The sequence below is a fragment of the Anthonomus grandis genome, chromosome 2 (assembly GCF_022605725.1).
Source record: "Anthonomus grandis grandis chromosome 2, icAntGran1.3, whole genome shotgun sequence".
Classification (NCBI taxonomy): Eukaryota; Metazoa; Arthropoda; class Insecta; order Coleoptera; family Curculionidae; genus Anthonomus; species Anthonomus grandis.
Genome location: NC_065547.1, coordinates 36,279,998 through 36,302,201, shown reverse-complemented (window position 1 = coordinate 36,302,201; position 22,204 = coordinate 36,279,998). Strand labels below are relative to the sequence as shown.

Here is a 22,204-nt window from a genome sequence, read left to right as displayed (position 1 = left end):
TTTGCAAGTCTTGGCCGAGTCAATTAACTTTTCATTTATGTCTGGAGTTTTCCCAGAGTGCTTAAAAAGAGCAATGATTGTTCCTCTTTATAAGGGTGGCGATCGCGACTGTCCTAACTTTAGACGTAGAAACTGGAGCTCTATGGTTTCAGAGGAACTGCCCTTGAGTGGTTTCGTTCCTACTTATCAAATCGTCTCCAGACTGTCAAATTTAATGGTGGTATCTCTAAGGAACTTAATATAAATGTGGGTGTTCGACAAGGATCAGTACTTGGTCCTTTACTTTTTCTCATTTATGTGAACGATCTGCCACAACTGCAGGTAACTGGCACATTTGAATTGTTTGCTGATGATACCACCATCCTCTGGCACGACTCTGATGTTTCTCAAATGGAGGCCAATATACGTGCAGATTTGTTAAAAATAAAAGACTGGTGCGATGCAAATTTTTTGACATTTAATGTTTCCAAAACAAATATCCTTAATTTTAAATTAAATGTAATACAAATGATATATGTTTAAATAATGAAGCCATCACCATGCCACCGTTCAGTAAGTTTTTGGGTCTTTCCATAGACAAGTTCCTTAAATTTGAAGACCATATTGTGAATGTATGTAGAAAAAGTCTCATTAGGCTGCTACGCCCTAAGGGTTATTGCCACCAGTCTTAATTTCTCCATCGCCAGATCTGCATACTTCGCGATTAGCGAGTCGCACTTTCGATATGGAATTTGCTTTTGGGGTTCATGTTCAAATTCACTTTTTAGTTCAGTGTTTGTACTCCAGAAAAGGGCCATTAGATATCTATGTGGAGCCAAGCCTCGTGACTCATGTCGCCCGCTTTTTGTAAGTCACAAAATTATAACCCTGTGTTGTATTTTTATTTTAGAAATAGTTTGCTTAGTTTTTAGAAAATATAAACAGGAACTCCACTTAGTAAGCCACTATAATACGCGACAAAATTATTTGTTGAGGCTACCCATTCCTCATTTTGAACTTGTCCGTAGCTCTATCATATATAGAGGTAGCTGTTTAATAAACTTCCACTAGAAATAAGACAACTTAAGACTGAAAAAAGGCCTACGTACAAGGATGAAAATATTTCTTGCTAGTAAAGCGTACTATAGTTTAGGTGAATTTTTTAACGATTAGCATTATTAAAAGTCAATTAAGTATTTTTTAAAGTTTTATATAATTTTATTTTATTTTAAATTAGTTTCTCGTTTTTATTCTTTTAATGTACAGTCTATTGGCTTTGTCTACTACTTCTATGTTTATATTGACAATAAAGCATTTTTGAGTTTGAGTTGAGTTTGAGAATTTTTTTTTGGTCTAAAGATGTGTGCCTTAAAATAGTTCTATTCTTAATCTATTTCTACTATTTCTATTTATACTATTTTTAATTTTATTTCAAAATCTATCACATTAATAAGTTAAATTAACATTATTATATGCATTAATATATAGCTGAACAAAACATGTTGAACACAAACAAAGTTGTTTACCGATTCTAGCATCTCAATGTTCTAAGCATATATGTATGTATATTGTGTTCTTAGTATACATGTATATACCTGCAATAAGTAAAATCTGTATTGTTGTGACCAATTCATAATGAGTTACTTTATTACGTTATTCATAATTTTTAGGTATATAAAAAAATCTGTTATACGTAATAAGTAAATTATTGTATTTAGAACTTATTGAACTTAAATTAAATTAAGCATATCGAAAGGTATCGTTAAAGATTTGAGGTTATTTCTTTTAAATACGTGAATAAGTCTAGTTTCTTCTTCTTTTCAATTTTTGAGCGTGTGAGATAGTATTTTCTAAATTGATTTTTGCTATAAGTAACGTTATACCCAATAAAATAAGTAACTCACTATACCTGTAATGTAATGCTAATTTTGCGATACTGAACCTCTCGCGTGATGTACTTTTAATGTAACATATACAGATCCGTGAGCGCCTAATTTTAACAACTGCGGTCTAGAAGGTATTGAAGGTGTGCAGCGATGAAGCATTTTTGTAATATTATACTAAAATATTGTACGTATATTATACATGTATTCTAACAAATACATAACAAAGTAACTTCGAGTGACTGAATTATAATTATAATAATATTAATGGACCATCAAAAGACGAATGCAATGCAGTCAAAATATGCATCTCTTGTAACTATTAAAACCGTAAAATTTCTAAAAAATATTATCAATAACAATTATTTAAATTTTGGAAATAATACAGCTCAACCGTTAAAAAAACATATTGTTTATGAGAAAGTTACTACGTTGTCTCAGTACTTGATATTTATGTCACCTTCCTCAAGCGAGGTTGCATGTCTCAGCCACTCTGCCAATATTGTCTCCAGCTCTTTTCGGAAGCACTTAGTTGATGGACTATACCTAAAAGTTTATATCAAAGGCTATTAGCTATAACGAAAAATAAATTTCATGCTCAATTATCTTGTAATGCCTTGTTAATTATAAAGCAAATGATCACGATATTTCGTATTTTCTTTAATTTCAATAAATGTCATTATAGTTTTTTAATAAATAGTTTAAATTGATATGGTATGTATTTTAAATTTTGTTTTGAAACATTTTAGGTATTAAATAGTATAAGTTTCCAATTTGGTTTGACTGTCAAATGATAGACCAAGTTATTTCTAATAGTATACATATGTAGTTTGTTTATTTTCCGATATAAAATTTCTTAATAGAAAATTACTTATCTGCTATTAACACATAAGGTGTTTATTTATAACATAAATAAATAATATAACAAGAAGACTTAGGCTTAATTTTATAATTTTAAACCAAAAATGTTTATTGAATAAAAGTTTTAATAGAAATAATGTGATTATTTGCTTTGTAATTACTATGATATTAGAAAGCAACTGATCACGATATTTATTTTAGCTGTGCCATGCAGTCTTAACATAAATATCAACCTTTGAGATAATGTAACTTTCTCAATAACAAAACTTTTTTTTTGTTCAAATTTTAAAGAGTATAAGTATGTTGCACTTTGTTTTTTTTTAATATCCCAAAAGTTTAAATTCACGTATACAAAATATTTTTTACGTGATTCCTTTAAAAACAGGAACATAATCTATTAATAGATTCAATCACTCAGAGTTATATTGTTAGGTATTCGTGAAATACTTTTGTAATATACCTCCAACATTTTGGTCAAATACTGCGTTATTTTCTGATGTGGATTCAATATAACTTTCTTGAGCTTAATTGAGAAAATTCGACGCTCGCGGGTCTATGCTAAAAGTTCACTCTCATTAAAAGTGGATCGCGCGAAAGGTTTAATATTCCTTTTAATTAACATAATATACATATCTATGATAGCTGGAGTTAAAGCTTATACTATCAAATAATCAAAATTTTTTAAAAGAAAATTAAAAATACTTATCTTTCTAACCTAATCTCAATAAAATGAGGTTGCAAGGGCAAGCAGTAAATTTCTTGTAATAAAGTTTAACTTTGATAGATTTTGGATCCATTTTATAAAAGGGGTCAGCAAAGATGACAAGATTTTTAAAAGGCGATCGTCGGTAATATAAGGCATTGAGAATTATAATCAGCGCTTTTTCTACGACACATACCAGGCACTTTTGGCAGAAATTAGAGAACATCCTTGTACGTAAAACTGTATCTTGCAGAAAAGTTTATGCAAGACATAAAATATGTTTATAATTCATCAACCGAACACTTAACAAATAAATATTGGATACATAAAAACTCTTTTAAATGTAAAAATTTGTATAAATACCTACTCAGAAAATCCGGAAAAAAAGCCATAAAATAATATTAATGTAGTTAAAGAGATCCTGTAATGGCACCAAGGATCTGTCAGTGTTTACTCAGATACATCCAAAACTTTGGAGGGTGTTAGTGGTGATGACATGAATAAGACCATAAAGTAAAAATATTCCATCAGAGTATCATTCTGTTGAGTTAAAGGACGTTGCGCAGTTCAAGGAAATTGCTGACCATCTAACCCAAGAAGCTTTTAATAAGGCCGTATCCCTTCATAGATTACAATTCTATGACATATTTCCTTACCTGAAGAAAACCAATAAAAAAAAATGGAGACAACAAAATTTGGTGAAAATAAAGCCAATATTGACTTTAATTTTTATTTAAAGACCAATAAGTAACTTAACTTGGAGCCATCAATTCGAAATACGAACTTTAGTAGCTTATACTTATCGATAATCATGGCAATGGCTAATCTAAATCGTTGTATCTTTAAATGTCAGTTAAACCAACGAGCATCCAGTTTAATGAACCCAGTGGTATAAGTGAATCTGTCACCAACTAATGTATGTAATTATATCAAAGGAAGAAAGGAGAGTTAATAATTTATTAGTTATATATGTTTTACCTTATATAACAATCCTTAGTGGCCTTGATCGAGCCCTTCGCTTGAAAAGTATGTCCTAAGTTCTCTTAAATAAGTACAGTATAAAGTACAGTATAGATTAGGCTAAGGTAATGGCTGAACACCATAAAAAAATTCATTAACATGTGAGCAGTAAAATGTCATCGTAAGAGTATGTAGATACATAAATATGTCGAAATTGGTTAAAACTATCAATTTGACATATCTGTAACATATCATAAATTCATATATAGTTATATTGCTTTGTAAGAGGATAAGTATATTCTAATATTCTCTGTTTGTTGATAATGAGTTAAAAACAAATAAATAATTTGCTTAACTGCAAAAAAAGTAAAAAATTTTGTAGACAAAGCTAGTAAAATAATTTAAAAAATTTCAAAAGAAAAAACAATAAAAAAATACATAAAATATAAATAGACAATAGATAAAGGATTTTTATTGCTTCTAAAGTAATACAAAATATACTTATAGCAATAGAGTACAGGCATTATAAGGAAAAATATATTTAAACAAAAATAAAATAAAGAAATCTGCCGAATCATAAAGCTCCGTTTATAAAGAACTACAGTTATAAAATAGGTAATGAGGCAGAATTATATAATATAAAAAACTAAAACAGTAACCTAAAAAATATACAAAACTTCTCTACAATAAAATAAAAAATATATGTGGACATAATACAGTTGTCGTACAAATAGAAAAAAGTAAAAAATTTAAACAAGAGAATAATTATACCGTCCAACAATATTAAATAAAAAAGTGGTCTGCTGTTTATAATGCTTTTTCTCTTTTCTTCCATTCCTCTTTTTCTAATGATTGTGCATTTTTACATTATATATTACAGGGCTTTTAACTGACTCTCGACCGTGGTGTTGAAAGATAAATATCATGTTTCTCGTTTCTGTGTGTAGTTGGAATGGCCTTTCTGGAATTGCTGGCACATGCTTGCGAATTAAGCCAAAGGATTTAAATATAAATAAATAAGAAAGAGTTAATATTTTACGTTTTTTAAAGGATTCTTGACCGAAAGTTGTGCTACTCAATTGAGTAATATAATCAATAAGTCGTAAAACATGCACCCCAAAATGGAAAGACGTATCGGAAATGCGATTCAAAAAGGGACTAATAGACTGATCGAAACGTTGCCAAGTTTAACTCCCTTGAAAGCAAAATAAGTGCAAAACAGGCAAAGTCTCAAAGACGTATCAGATTCAAGGACGTATGGTGTTCTAAGATGCAAAAGGCGCCAATATATTTTTATAGGACAAGACATGATGAACCTTATGAACAACCTTAAAGTACAGAAAATTTGAATCCCTCCGGGATTTATATATTTAAAACTGATATCATCTGCAAAAATATATATTTTACCGCTAATGCTTAGATGATGCTAATGCTAGATATAATGAAATAGTAGTTAAGACAAGTTAGACAGCTAAAAACTAAAAATTTTAAACAGAAAAGAGAAAGCTTCTTTTTATCCAATTTTTAACCGATCGTGGATAATGTGAGAAAGGCAATTGAACGATCATTCAAAACTTGATCTTTAACACCTCTTTTATGAAATTTCTATGCATCAGGCAGCATGGGCATGCTGTTTATTACAGCATATTTTTTGTACTTCGAAGTGCTACTTGTACTATGAGGGTAAAAAGGTAACTGGATAAGTAGAGCATGCCTCCTCAGCATGACCAGGCTCTTATTCTCTATTATAAATATCTTTGGCAGCCCTTATACTATTGTGATACATTTTTCTGTTAAGTATTACATCAGTATGGAAGAAAAAGCTATCCGATGTTTTTTAAAGTAACGATAATAAATGTATGTTCTTTTAAGATAAACGTAAGCGTCTAATAGGCCAATTTTTACAGGCCTAAAAGCAATGCTTGGTAATAGTATAGTAAACCTAGAAAACTCGACATTTTTTTTGACATAGGCGCTTATAATTTCGGAAAATTTTATCTAAAAAATTACGACATAATATTCGCGTCTAATTAGTTTTTAAAATTTTTTTGGAAAATTCAGTTAGTAGTACTGCTTCATGATCAAAGAAACTAAAATTAAAAACAGCACAATCAGCAAATGCCGGATTAAAACATGAAGCGACATATTTATTCTGGTTGATAAGTTATTATGCATAACTATACCAGCGAAATCAAAAATAGGATGAAGAGAATTTTAGGCAGCACTAAATTAATATTGAGGTCGGCACATAAGATTGTTTGCTGTCTAAAAACAAGAAATGAAGCAACTTTGTAATTTTTGACAGAACATTTATGTATATCATCACACAATATATATACATGGTATTTAGTTTCATCGCCAGGTATTTAGTTTTAAATGCAAATAAAATAGAGTTCATTATGATTGACAATGGAAAATAGAAATCTTATTGAGATAATAAATAATCAAACGTCGTTACTGCCGAAAAGTAGAAATTATCATAGTATCTCTATGAAATAAATTACTTCTAAGAAATCTAGTTACTATAGTTTAGTTTTGAAACACACCCTTAATTATATTTAACCAATATTAGGTTATAGCAATATCTGGAAAATACAGCTCTTCTAATAAAAAAATAATATTTCATTTGTTTTAAGACTAAAGGACTAAATATTTACGAAACATACAATAATATTGCTATAGTTCAATTTCTCAGACCGTGCTTGACAGTCTGATCGCGTCATATTATCTAAAAATGTTTGCTAACCGTGGGTTAGAAAGATACTTGTTTGACTTTCACTAAGTTTCTGGCGCCATAGGAGTCTGCCTGGTAAAAAGAATGACGTTTTAGTATATATCTAATTTTATTGGTAACTTCTCACTAAAATTATTAACTCTTATTAATATCTAACTAATTAAAAAATATTTTTAAACCAGTAATTTATCTTATCAAAATCCGATTGTTTTCCGTAATGGTAAGTAGGCACTACTCTTTTAGCTAATGCTTTGGTACCTTTCATTTAGGAGGAATTTGAAATTAATGTGACTCTTATTGATTTAGTTTATCATATTCTATTGCAAAAGCGCTTACATTTAAAAATTGTTATTCTCCAATCATTATATTACTTAAATCATTTCTAAATAATAGAACGCATTATGTCCTCCTTACTCCTCTATTTATTAAAAGTCAGAAAATGAAGCTTACTCTGTTCTCATCAATTAAATCATCATACTAAAAATCTGTTTTCTTCATTTCTGTTTAAGCATCCTCAGGTAATTGTAAATAAAGACCTATGTCTAATTCTAGTAATTAGTTTGCTAGCAATTAGCGACCCATACATGTAAAACTCTGGTTATGAACTTCATTTCGGCACTTATCTCAGATCTGAGTTTGAACTAAGGTCTCAGTTTCTTGACCTATATATTTATATTTTTAACCCAATATGAACTGGTTAAGGCATATCAACCAGCTATATTTAGTAAATTTACGAATATTGAACGTTGCTTGTATTATACAAAGTATCTTAGAAGAGACCACTTTTGCGTTCAGCGGGTTTCGAACCCGCGACCGCATATCTGGTGCAAACGCTTAAGAAACTAAGCTAATGAGATTCTGCCTTGAATTTCTATCAGGCAGGTTTACTTATTTAACAGAGGTAACAGATGGTTCCCACAATCGACAGCACTTCTAAATTCCAGTAGTCAGTAGTCAGCAGTCAGTAGCCAGTAGTCACGTAGTTTTATCCAAGTCTGTTAAAATTCTTATTACATGAAGGTAAGGATTAATTAATTTAAGTATTTTTGTCGGATATCCGACAAGAGGTTTTTAAAAAAGAAGTTTTGAAGTCTCAAAAAATCCGTTATTGGAAGCTTATCCATGAATCCTTTGAGAGGCAACTCTCCCATCCTAAAAAGATTCTTGCTTTCCAGCGTAAATACATAATATTATCTACCAAATAGGATACATTACAGCCATGAATGGCTCTAGATCAAGCTTTATGCAATTGCAGATTATTACTTTACCATCACTCTAAATATACCAATGTTTTTGTTATATTAGAAAAAGGGCGTATATTTCGGAGGCTTTTAAAAATTACTTAGGCATTTTTAATGTGCTTTCAGTTAGTGTTTGTTGGATGTTATAGTTCAGTTACTGTTTGTATATAACGCTTATAAATATTTAAAGAAGACTTGAAACAGATCGTCAGAACTCGTCCAATTAAAGCAGACCTAGTTTGGTATACGTGCAGTTTAATGCTTACGCTTGGTTAATTCAGCTTTAGCAGATAGTTAAGTGAAGGATTTAGATAGTCATAGGTGCACAATCAGATGTTGCAGACATGCGCAGACCTTCTATCAGTGACGCATTAAATTAGTTAGAAGACTGTAATATACATGAAAATGCACAATAAAAAAATATCAAAAATATGAAATTACTTATTAAAATATGTGACTTAATATCATATTAGTCCATTGGTTTGTTCAAAGATTTCCACTGTTACCTTCGTCTTACAGATCTAATTATTGGCCTATTAATGAGTCACTCCTGAGTAATTTTGGACATATAAAAAGAAGCAAAATAAATGAAAACCTATCTAGTTATTCAGCCAGTTAAGTAGCAATAAAGCAATCTAGCTTCCAAAGCTAGTCATTTTAAGGATAATTAAAAATTATATAAATACTCTAGAAACTATTTCTTTACTTATAACTAATAGACCAGAGCCTAATCACAAGATCATGAAGGCAACCAGGGAATGTGAAACCAGAAAAATTAATTAGCCAAAGATGATAATCTTATAAGGCCAGAGCTAGATTAAAATGTAATCCAGCTCCTTAAACACCGTGATAAAAGCTTTTAAAACCTTGGTCAATTTTGTTTTTGTTTTGAGTTTTGATCAACAAGATCACAGAATCTTTAATTTTATTTACAATTTCATCATTACTATTAAACAGAACTTAAGTAAGATATAACATTTATTGGCTGTTTATTATGAAATCCATTTGGAAAATATTTTTCATAGTCTATAAATTTTTATGTAAATATTATGTTGCTTTTCTAGTAATTTAAGGTTTTACAAGAGAAGAAACTGTTTATGGGTTGCATGACTTTTATCTTGTTTAACGATGATTAAATAAAAATAATATTTTGGAATTTTGATTAGCATAACATATTCTTAGTGCATTTTCTTTAATAACTTTACACGGTATATAAACATTGCTCAAAGCTGCTTAAACTTCTCAAACGGAGTCGTAAGGTGTTAAAAATGATAAATTTTCCAGTAAATTAAATTTAAGTCATTTTACAAATAATTGGAAATGCGTATATAGACATTAAACCATCTACTTAAACGGCTCATAAAGCTTCTAAGAGTTCCGAAATGCCCAATCTGATACAAATTAATTCATTTAAGTCTCCAAAACGTCTCAGAGAAATCCAAAATCAACATTTATTGGCAAATTTTAATCGTAATATTGACTCGAAAAACGTCAGTGAGGTCACTACTGGGCAGCTGTCAAAGTGCCAATGGCGGTAGTGCTACACTTGCGACCATGGAACCATGGAACCCATAGCAGAGGATCAGGAGACGGAATATGAACTTGGTAAGAAGTCATTAGATCATTCACAATTTTATTGTTGGTTAAGTCAATATATACATATATATATAACACAATGTGCTAAAAAAATGATTTATATTTAAAATTAAAATAAACTTGTTTTTAGAATTCTATACTTAATCTTTGACATAAAATTTTATTTAAGTATGGTGTTCATGTAATAGTCACATAAAATGTTATTTTTTTAAATAAATTTAAGATATCCTGTCATAAATTGAAGAATATGACAAAGTGAAAACTAATTTAGTTTAAGAAACGGTTTGTTGCAATCTTTACCGTTAATACTTTTGCTCTAGCATCATTTTTAAATCAAGTTTTTATGTTATCTTTTAGTTTTATTACTGGCAAGAATTTTCTACATTAATAAAATCTCCTCCATAGTTGATGGTATAAAATATATATGAAATATCTGTATAGGGTCAAGTCGCGAGAACGAAATAATATAACATCGAGTTAATAACCTTTAAAAAATAAAATAGAAATGGAGTTGAGTCAACTCTTTTAGAAAGTTCTTTTATCCTGATTATAAGTTTTAACTGCCAACCAATGCTAGTCGTTGCAAAATTTTTATAACCTCATTTTGGAAATAATTAATTGAATTAAAATCGTACCATTTCAATTCTAATAAACTAACGTATTCCAGATATTTGCTCTCTACCAGAACAACATGAGTTCTAGCAGTGTCATATATTAATATAACTTGCTTTGCAATAAATGACACAATTAAACGACAGCTTCTTGGAGAACATTTTCAGCCTTAAATATAACAAAAAGTTCAGCTAGAGTGAACTTTGAATCCTAAACTTCTAAGACAGATATTTGTTTACGTTGAAGAATTCATTAATCAGATCAGAGAATAATTCTGGCGATAGTAATATACAGGGTGTTACTTAAAGGTATATCATAATTTAAAAGTGACATTCCTGGACCGATTTTAAGTCAAAAAGTTCATATAAACATGGGTCCTAAAATGATTAGTTTTTAAGATACAGGGTGTTAAAGTTTTATTTTTTTTTTCGTTTTTACGAAATTTTTCAAATACGGTTTAAAATATTGAACTGAATTTTGGCACAGGATATTATGGCATAAAAACACATTTTTTAGATGTTCACCTACTTTTTTTTAGCAACCAGTGGCGTAGCTATGATGAATTTTTAATACAATTTTACAAAAAAAATACTACGCCATTGACTTACGAAAAAAATTATGATTTTATCTTAATTATCAATCAATTATAAACAAAAAATTCCTTTATGACTTTTGCCGTAAATCTTAACGTTTGGGTGTAATCGTTAATTAAAAAAACTTCTTTTATGCATAAAATGCATCTTTAAAAATTATGGAAATAAATCAAGTTAGCTTTGCTCGTGACCAGCAACTGTTTTTTTGTTGTTGTAAACATTATGACACTTGCGTTAGTGATTATTCTTGACAGTTTGTTTTTAGTACCCTTTGGATCTTAAAAAGTGAATTGTACTAGTTAAAAAATGGTAGATTATTCTAATTTGGAAATGACGCAAATGCATTTCCTTTATGGACATAATTTTTAAAGATGCATTTTATGCATAAAAGACGTTTTTTTAATTAACGATTACACCCAACCAGTAAAATTTACAGCAAAAGTCATGGAGGAATTTTTTGTTTAAAATTGATTGATAATTAAGATAAAATCATAATTTTTTTCGTAAGTCAATGGCGTAGTATTTTTTTTGTAAAATTGTATTAAAAATTCATCATAGCTACGCCACTGGTTGCTAAAAAAAGTAGGTGAACATTAAAAAATGTGTTTTTATGCCACCGTATTTGAAAAATTTATTAAAAACGAAAAAAAAAATAAAACTTTAACACCCTGTATCTTAAAAACTAATCATTTTATGACCCATATTTATATGAATTTTTTGACTTAAAATCGGTCCAGGAATGTCCCTTTTAAATTATGACATACCTTTAAGTAACACCCTGTATACTGGCGACTCAGATTTCTTTATTTGTACATTATATACTCTTAAATGTCTATTTTGTAAATCAAATCTTTTAATAAAGCGCTAATAAAATGCATTTTTTCCAGTAGGTAGATAGTTTTAAGTTGTTTGTTTTAAAATTGATTCTCTTTCTTATAAATGAAAACTTAGAACATTGAAAGGCTAGAGTTAGCATTGCCGTGGAACTATGGGTAGTTTGTTTGCTTGCAGCATATCTGATGCAATGATGCAATGATATATCTAATGCCAAATGCTTACTAATGCACAAAAGAATACTACTATTCCTCTTTAATATATTATTAAACATTTTTTTAAGTAGAATATGACAATATACTCTATAAAGAACTTAATGTTCAAAGTTAAATGAATGCAGTTAATGTATATTAGAGAAAAAAGCAACAACATCGCAATGCCGCTCGATCGCATTGTTGATTCCACCGACACAAGAAATCTTTACCAGTGACGTCGTTAAATAATATTTACATGATAAATATTTATTAATAAGAAATTATGCTTTAAATAATAAATAATATTACCTTTAGTAACTCTAACGTACTTCATTAGAGAAAAGATACCTATCTGAAAGCATTTTTATGGAAATTAAATATTTTATAATTATTATAGATTTCTTAACAAGTTTTTATTATTCTGTGTTTACGATGACGGTTCTTCGGTATTTAGAGTCGGTATTTACTTGTGAAAAGACCGGCTTGAATCGCCTTTGTTCCATAGTTCGGCGTAGTCCATAGTCTATCAATTTCTATTTTTTATTTATTATCCAGAATCTAATACCAATAATGTAAATTAACATTATTATATGTGTTGATATATAACTGAAAATTTCTTTTTTTGAAAATGTGTGTAAACTTGACAAAAGAGAATCGATGAATATGTTTGTAAACAAAACACCTCCCTTGCCCCTGTGAATATGTTGAACTCAAACAAAGTTGTTATTTACTAATTTTAGTCTTTCAATGTTCTAAGAATTAACGAGAACTTGGTTGGCAATTTTAGATTTTATAATTTTTTACAAATTTAAGTCTTTGTATTAAGTCCAGCAGATTTAAGATAAATTGTTACTTGGCAATAGTTGAGCACAAAAAAATATTGCTCTTATCCTGAGAATCTCAGAGTTCAGAGAATTTTGAGAGTCCAGTTCTTTTAGAATATGTACATTCAGACGGAAAACTTTAAAGCTCTAGTCAATGAAAGTTAGCTCTTTAAGATCTTGAAGATACCAGCGACTATACGAGAGAAGAATCTGCAAATAAGAACAAATTTAATATTATGAGAGCTGAAAATCATTTTGTGCTCTTAAATTCTTGCAATAAATATTAAATAAGACCGTTTTATTTCACAAAAAATTTAAACGTTTTTTTAAATTAATCCTTATTTCACAAAATACTGATAGACATAATATAAGAAAATAACATATAATTTGATAGAAACCATAATATCATAGTTGTTACCTTGTATCAATATAGAGAAAGATTAACTAATTAAATTCGTTTGATGAATACAGCCCTACAAATAGTTTCTTTGGTTAAAGCGAGGTTTCCAGATATAACTTATTACAATGTCCCTAATATTATTCATTTCTATTGAATTATATAATTACACTGAATCCGTTGCTCTTTAGAACTATGTCATAGGTTCACAAACTTCATTTAGTGGAAATGGTAAATAAAAAAAATAACGGAATAATATTATAGGTTAATAATATGAAAACTTAAAAATGTAAAATGTTTCACTGCAAGATTTTGTTTGAACCAGTTGATGCGAAAGAAGTTTATTACCCTATTAGGTGAGCTCTAGAAAAATGGGCACAAAGATACACAATTTTTTAGTTTTTATAGTTAATTTAATTTTTTATACAGTTATAAAAAATGCAGCCTTTTATGAAATGATTACTTTAAATTTACTAGTATTTCAAGATCTGACATTCGAATAAAGTCCTTATTCCGTCAAAAATATATATTTGTATTTAAAAGATTTGTTTATAAGTTAATATAACTTTAAAAGCTATAAAAATTATTGATAAAATGAAATACTTTTTTCAAAACCGACCTCTGAAGAACTAGAAAAAGTACGTCAAATTTAAAAAACCTTAATTGAAAAAGGATTGAAAACACATTTCTTTTATGGCGATATTATACATATACAACTTATATTACGTCACCTGGAAAGATTTGTTATGCCCACCCTAATATATAAGATACTCTACCCTTATTGGCTTCTGTGGTAATTACTTTTTCTAAGCCCAGCTTTTCCCGGTCAAATATTTTTCTTGCATTTTATATTTCCAGTAAATTAGTTAGTATCTCCCTACACATTAATTCCTTTGCGTTTCGTGACAGCTTTCGGTTTAATGGAGAGTAGACCTTTTTCTTGAAAATTTTATTAGCTTTCGTAGTTCCTGAAACTCTGGTGTCTGAAATCCACACTGAGTTACTTTCTAAGCATTTGCAAAATTGACTGTACTTCAATAAGTTTAATTTACTTTGAAAACAGTGACGCTAATTAGTATATCCGGACTAAAAATTTCCTGTAAGTAAATAAATTCCGTAAAATCGCTAAAAGATTTTCTTTTTATACAAGAAGTCATTAAAATAATATAAAGCTAAACTGACTAAAACTTAACTAAACCTTTATTGATTGGATTTAGAATAATTAACTAGTTGGCTGTAGCTAGCAATGGAAACATTTTCTCGTTTAATACCAAATAAATCTAGTTGCTTATTGTATTCCAAGAGTTTTAATTTAATCTTGCTGTTTTATAGGATTGCCTTAGGTTAACGCTATAGCTACGTACCTACATATTATAGTTTCATAAATAATATAGATATATCAAACAATTATAGATTATGGAAACAAACATAAGTGTCGCTCATATTTTGGATAGATCTAAAATCTCTATTCAAGGCTAAAAAATCGTTTTGCATTATAATGCCATATTATGTATTTAGTTTATGATTCTTGCTTTTTATTGCTTCGTTCAGATACTGGATCACTAGAGAAAAAACGCTTTAGTTAATTTAGCAATTATTTATGTCTATCTCATTATTTTTATTAAGTCTAGTTAAACGGAGGAAGTTTTCTCGTTGTCATATTTTTTTTAAAACATGAATATGTTTATTATAAAAAGATTTAAGTTGTTATAAAAAGATTTGAGTAATGGCTCGACATGCCACTGCCAAAAAATTTCAGAAAATCATTTATTTATTTATCTCCGGAACTAATTGTACTTTTTCAAATTTTAAATTGAATTCTTACATTTAACAAGTTACAATTGCTCTCAATTTAACCGACCTTGTGTCTCTTACGCATACCACTGTCCACCCTTCAATTTGGTGCCCTGAAGAGCGATGAATTGTTTAGTAATAATTAAATAAAAAAAAGATTGATCACATGCTATGACGGTTTCTATAAGGGTAATTGGCCGTGGAAACTTTATAAATTTGAAGATGACGCACGCGCACATACCGTACTTTGGAAATGCCACGTCACGCGTACTATTGTATTAAATAATTTTTTATGTATATGGGACTTTTTTTGGCCGCATCGGTCTTTCAGGTATTTCTAGTCTTAGCTATTTATTATAATAACTGACGAAGCATCGAATAGATTTCCTTTCGCCTAATTTAAACTTGAGAAAAAATTTCTTGTTAATTCTTATTAACCAGCTTATTCATTCCTTGGCATTTCTATAAATTTTAGTAGCCACTCTCCGAGGTTTGTCACAAGCTCGATCGAAGTATATAATTACGTCCAAGTTTTTACGTCTATTAGTAATTTATTGATCCTTCAGTATGAGAAGTGCAAAACTCGAGACTTATCATCTCTTGATAAATGAAACAGCTACAAATGTGGTACATACATTTTAATAAATTTTAAACGGAATTGTTATATTTAACAAATTAAGCAAGTTTCACTCAAATGAAAACGACCTGTATCTCTTACGGTTTTTGAGATCTCAATAGTCACTCATGAATTTGATGCCCTGCACCATGCGATACAGGGCACGTCTATTAAGCCAGCAATCCGACAATGTCGCATTAATGTATCACCTCCACGAACTTAATAAATATACCAGGACTGCTAATTCATATGGCCCCCATTCCTAAAAGTGACCACTGCCGGGTGGCCGCCATGTTAAGAGTGTCCTTTTGATGTTGGTCACTCTGAGCATTTTCAGTGTTGCTAACAAAAATATATTAAATAACGGTAATGAAGTTTGACCTCTGACCTGTCACGAACTAAATTTATTTTTTTATTGACATTGTTTTTAAACCATCATTGGGATTCCAAAATTACTCACTAAAATCTCGACAGGATCACTCGATATGACTGATTCTTAATAACATTGTCAATTGTGAGTATAGCGGATTGCCTAGTTTTTGGCGATTTGTGAACGACACGCTTGGGTATATGGTCTGCATCAGGCGAAATAGCTTCCTCCTTATTTAATATATCAGCATACTTATTTAAATGTATTTGGTTCACTGTTTCTCAAAACCGAATTATTGTGAATTGCCTGTCTGTATTGTTTATCATAGAATAATATATAGAGTTTATTTTTACTATATAAACCTTTGCTAATTACAAACCCTCATACAATTATCTATATTTTGATTTTTATAGATGGTTTTTTTTATGGTAAACACAATCACAAGAGGAAAGTCCTATGTCACTCTTGGGGTGGTGCTTGCGCGAAGATATTTGTGGGCGTTTATCTTGAATCGCTGTAGGTTGTATGCGTCGAGAAATATGTGAGGTGGAAGCCCGTTCCACAAAGAAGATGTTCTCCAGATGAATGAGTCCCGATACCAGCGACGTCCTTGGGGTAGGCAGGTGGACTCGATGTTGATGAGCCGCAACTGCTAGACGCGTCCTTCTTGCCGGAACAGCCCTGGGTGAAATCAGGCCTGCCAGCTCAGAGGAGCACTTACCGTGATAATAACGGTAGAATAAACAAAGATCAGCCACCTTTCTCCTGTGCTCCAGACTATCCAGACTCTTTGTCAGTTCTGGTTTGTCGATAAGACGAATAGCTTTCTTCTGTATAGAATCCAGCAGGTTTAAACTATGCTTGGGTGCAGAGCTCCAGACCTGCGAGCAATACTCGAGGGAAGGGCGTATTTGAGCTTTATAAAGAGTTAGCAGCGGTTCTGGTGTATACAGTTTTTTCGTTTTGAAAAGCACTCCGAGTTTTTTGGAAGCCGCCCTGGCGACCTCGGCAACGTGGTCATGCCAGGACACACTGTTGGTGACCTCTTGGTTGTACCTATTAATGTGGAAACTCTGTTTATAGAAGGAAAGTAGAATTAGCAAAGTAAAAATAGAAAAAAAAAACAGTATTATTTACTAAATTTGTTAAGTAAACACAAGAAAAATTTAAGTGAAGATCATCATTTTGATGGTATTAGGATTTATAAGATTCAAATTTATCAGAAAAATAAAACAAATATTTTAAAGTGCATGCATCTATCCCAAGTTAATTGAAACTTTGTCTCGTTTTAGGTAAGGATTACTTTCTTTCATAAATTTTAACGGAATTCTTAAAGAAGTATAAGAAAAATACTCAGATCTAATAACGCAACTATTCTTAACTACGTGTAACTTTTTATTTTGTTTTCTTAAACATAACCTCTCAAAAATTCTAATTGTTTTATTTCCCTACAATTGGCACACCTGAAATTTGTCAGAGTGACCAACATCGAAAGGACACAATCACGGAAAATGGCGGCCACCTAGTAGCGGTCATTTACTTTTCATTGAATTGGCAGTCCAGGTATATTTATTAAGTTCGTGATCACCTCTTATGTAAATATATTGGCTGTTATGGAGATCCGGTGCCGAAACGTTTATATACGCAGCCTTACGCGTTTATGTACAAGTCGCTTTAGACCGTGATGTGCAGCTGAAGCAGTATTAGGCTTTATTAGTCTTTTGCGTTTACTTTATAAACATAACATCACCAAAGCGGTTAGGATGGTTCAACCCGGATTGCAGCATGTGAATGTTTCTTGTGAAATGGATACGATAGAAACTCATCTCAAGCAGAATGTGAACTCGATTTGGAGAAACCAGGTAGAGTTTCTTCCGAGAAAAGTCATAGGAGTAATACATCACGCTTAATCTTAGACAAAGTACCATTTTCTCGGTAACACATTTATGTCGGCTGCTTGAAATCCAATTTAAACTTGGTATCTTTTTAAGCACAGTTAGTAAGCAACCTAGAATCGGATTACGTATCTCAATATATTTCAAAATGTACCTCTGGATCTCTGTCATCTGACCAAATAGTGTTCCGAGCCATGTCTTTCGAATGCTTGTCAGTGGTGGCAAACGCCCCTTCGATAGGGGTTTGAAGGTCGTGCCCTTCTAGAAGTGCGCCGCAACAGTTTTCATAAGGGTGAATTGCGCGTTGAAATATTGAATTTAAGATGAACACACGCTGTACCAAATGTCATAATAAATTACACTATTTGCCCACAAACATATACGGTTTTTTCTTTGGAACTGGCACGCCATTTTAAAATAACATGTCAGAAATAGTTATTACTAGTCATAGCCATCTAGTATAATAGCCCTCGAAGAATTGAGTAGATTTCCTTTTGCACAATTCAAATAATTTTTTTCTTATCTTACTCTGTCGGGCCTTTGCTAGCAGTCGCCTTGCTTTAGAGTCGTCATGGTCTGGTATCATTTCTTTGGCCATCCTTCTGTCTTTCGTCAATTCTTCTTTGTTTTTTCCCAGGCCCAATTATTGGGTGCCTGGAAGATTTGTTTCTTACTAAGACCTAGTTACCAATACCCTACATCAATTTTAAGGAATTCATGTTCAGGTCTTCCATCTCTACTTATGATTTCTATGACTATACCGACCACGAATGTAAATTAGCCTTAGAACATTTATTCCAGCAACAACACTGTAGCCCTATGGATGTCTAGCCCTTGTTCTAGTGTCAATGATTGTGAACCAAATTAGACCTTTAAATATACATGTTTATTTAACTGATTGATGGAAAATATAATAATACGATGTAAAATGAATATTAATACTTTACTATTAGCAATATGACACTGTATTTAGTAAATATTTATTTTGCATAAATTTGTTACGGAATTTCAGGAAGAATTCATATAGCTCAATTTAATATAGCTCAATCTAATGTAGAATATAGCTTCTAAACTTAACTATACGAGCTTTAATCTCTAATGGCTCTTAACGTTATAACGAGCAAAGTTTAGCGACGAGCAGAAGGCGCTTCCTAAGTTGTAATCTGGAATAAATGAAATACCAATTTTATAGTAGCGCCCTATGATATTAGGATATTTTATGCTGAAATATTTAGTTTGACATTAATAAAAAAATATGCAAAATATTTGGGATGACTACTTTTGGTTATTAATTAAAAAACAGGTTAGTTTTATTTGGTGGCTGTTGGAGCAACCTTGTTAGTTAGTAACCAAGTTTCTTATTTAATAAGTTTAAGGGAGACTACTTCCTCTTGTAATGAATTTTTATATTTTTGAATTTGTATATCTAATTTTCAATGTTTTTTAATTTATTAATGTTTTGTTTATGTTGTTACTATTAAACTTACCACTCAGCACTGTCAAAAAGTTTGAAACAGGCGATTTTGGTTTTGAATTTGATGTTGTCATCCTTCGAGATTCTGAATACAAGTCAAATGTCATAGGTAGGATTCATCGGTAAATAACACGTTACTTAATTGATAATGTCTCAAATAACGTATACAAAGGTTTTCATGTCATATTTCGAGGATGGCTCAAAGGTTGTCATGGAAAATGCAAGCTAAATAGATTTTCTTCTCTTAACCTTATATAGATGATATAAAAAGGTCTTGATAAAGTCACATGATGAGCATCGTGTAAATGGTTAATTAGTAAGCAGTTGAGAGTTAAACATCGTTATCGTATGCTTCCGGTTTTACATTAATGATCCCAAATAATACCGCATTTGGCAGCTTCTACAGCATTTGCGACATCAATTTAATTTATACCAACTTTAAGAATTCCCATAGCTCTCAACATCTTATTTTTATTGAAATTGATCAACTATCGCTTTATACACCGCTTCAGACCGAATATTTTGTACCTCTAAATAAACTTTTTTATAATGGATATATGCAAATTGTTCCGATGTTTAATTCATTTGATGTGTCCTATATTTGTTTGCATGAATAAATAATCCGAATTTTGTGTTACACTGTACTATTTTATTTATAGATAAATTAACTATCACTTTGTTGCGAGGTTTCTCTAATACATTACAACATAGCATTGATTTGTTAATGAGTTTTACTTACATTTTCACTTTAATAAGTAGAATATATAAATAAAAATTTGTGCCCATTTTCCAGAAATCCATCTATCTTTACTGTATCTACAGAAAAATTAATCTTCTAACATTAAAAGACTCTTCAACAAAAACAAAATAAGCAGTTACAACAATACCAGTTAATGTAAAAGTCGTATCTTGCGGTCTGAAGTCAACTCGGAGATCGGCATAATGTAAATTGGATTCTCTGTTTCTCAAATTTAATCTAAGTTTTAATTTAAAATGAATAATCAAACGTCTTGTGGTAACTTTGTTGCTAACTTGAAAAAAAGGAAGCTCTACTTATGATTTGCTCATTCCTTTATTTTATTAGATTGTCATAATTTTGATCTTGATCGAAATTCACCGGCAAGCATCCCGGATTTATATGACATAGAATTTTTTATACTCGGTATTTGACAAGGTTCACCTGTATACTTAATTACGCAAAATATAAAAGCGAGAATATTTAGTTACACTAATTATTATGCGAAAAATAACTAGTTTTTAAAGGTTTTTGTTAAAACAAATATTGTCCAATCTGCTTTTAATCTTGTATCCTTGTTTCAGACAAAGTAAAAAAGAAATACGGTAATCTGGGTCACAATATTCTGATGGTGCAGTTGGAACGAAGTAGCGCAGGACTTGGACTTAGTTTGGCGGGACACAGAGATCGGAGTTGTATGGCTGTATTCGTTTGCGGCTTAAATCCAAATGGAGCGGCTTTCAAAACCGGTTCAATTCAAATCGGAGATGAGATTTTGGAAGTAAGTTATAGATTTATTTTCCTTGCAAAAAGAATAAGGAACAGTGTTAATTTTAAGGTTTTATGCTTTTTATCCTTTTATTTGTTATTTTACTACCTCTAGGGCTTAACTTTTCTGTTTCACGTTCTTCGTATATTTTTTTATTAATATTGTAATGTACGAAGGAACGCACTCTTTATTGATAACATCAAATTATAAAACTTCCATCTGACGTGTTGACTATCGTAGTTTTATTGTTTCGCGTTGTTTCATTGTTTCCAAGATAAGCAAAAATATAGTTAAATTGTCGTGAAACGCGGTTCTTTTGGAAGACCTGGAAAAATAATTTGAAAATGCTTAGAAGAAAAGACCAAATACACATTTCAAGAGAATATAAGTCACAGTGAAACCGTACAAAAATCATAAGAATAATTAACGTATTGTTCCCCTAACAAGTTTGATCATTCAGCTCCAGGATGAAGAAACTGAATTCCGTACACCACGTCACTAATTCTGGTGACTATATGGAATAAATCTTCCTAATTATTTTTAACTGTAGTGACTTGCACTTCGTACTCTCTAAATTATTTATATTTACTTTTACTCTGTTCCTACCCATGATTAAAGTCGGTGGAATTCGAGACTTATTGGTTTCCAGCAACTGACTTACAATATTTGTGCCTCAAAGATCCTTAACTTGGTCTAAATGTATGTCTCATCAAATCGGCATACCAAGTTCAGGAACAGTAGCAACAAGGGTATACCAACAAGATACTGTATCATTTTCTCTCTGGTGCACGTATTTGAGCAGCTTGTTGATGAGCATTGTTCATACTGTCAGCACCAGCGTTCAGCATCTTTATAACTGATCAACCAAGAAAATATTTATCTCACTTTTGCCAAGGTCTTCTCTTCACTTTTGCTAACTCCAAAATGTCCGGTAGCTACACCGCCATGGACAGTTTCAAGAACTTCTGGAATCTGTTTTCGAGGAAGGACTGTCACATATGTCTTTTTTCCACCTATGTTCTCCCAGACTCTTTTTAACAATCCATTTTGCATACCCAATGAATTCCATTGAGCCCAGTAATATTTTAGTTCAGGAGATTTGTCTGAAATATCTTTTTATTCTGACTTTGATATTTCTC

At 30.8% G+C, this 22,204-nt stretch overlaps 1 protein-coding gene across 3 annotated transcripts in view; it reads left to right on the top strand.

Annotated features, from left to right (window-relative positions):
* LOC126746900 (inaD-like protein) overlaps window positions 1-22,204 on the top strand; it is a 226,928-nt gene that overhangs the window by 130,627 nt on the left and 74,097 nt on the right. For all 3 annotated transcript variants that reach the window (XM_050455323.1, XM_050455332.1, XM_050455314.1), the window contains exon 20: window positions 20,881-21,077. In XM_050455323.1, the coding sequence (XP_050311280.1) occupies window positions 20,881-21,077 (197 nt within the window). The remainder of the gene's footprint in view (window positions 1-20,880; window positions 21,078-22,204) is intronic.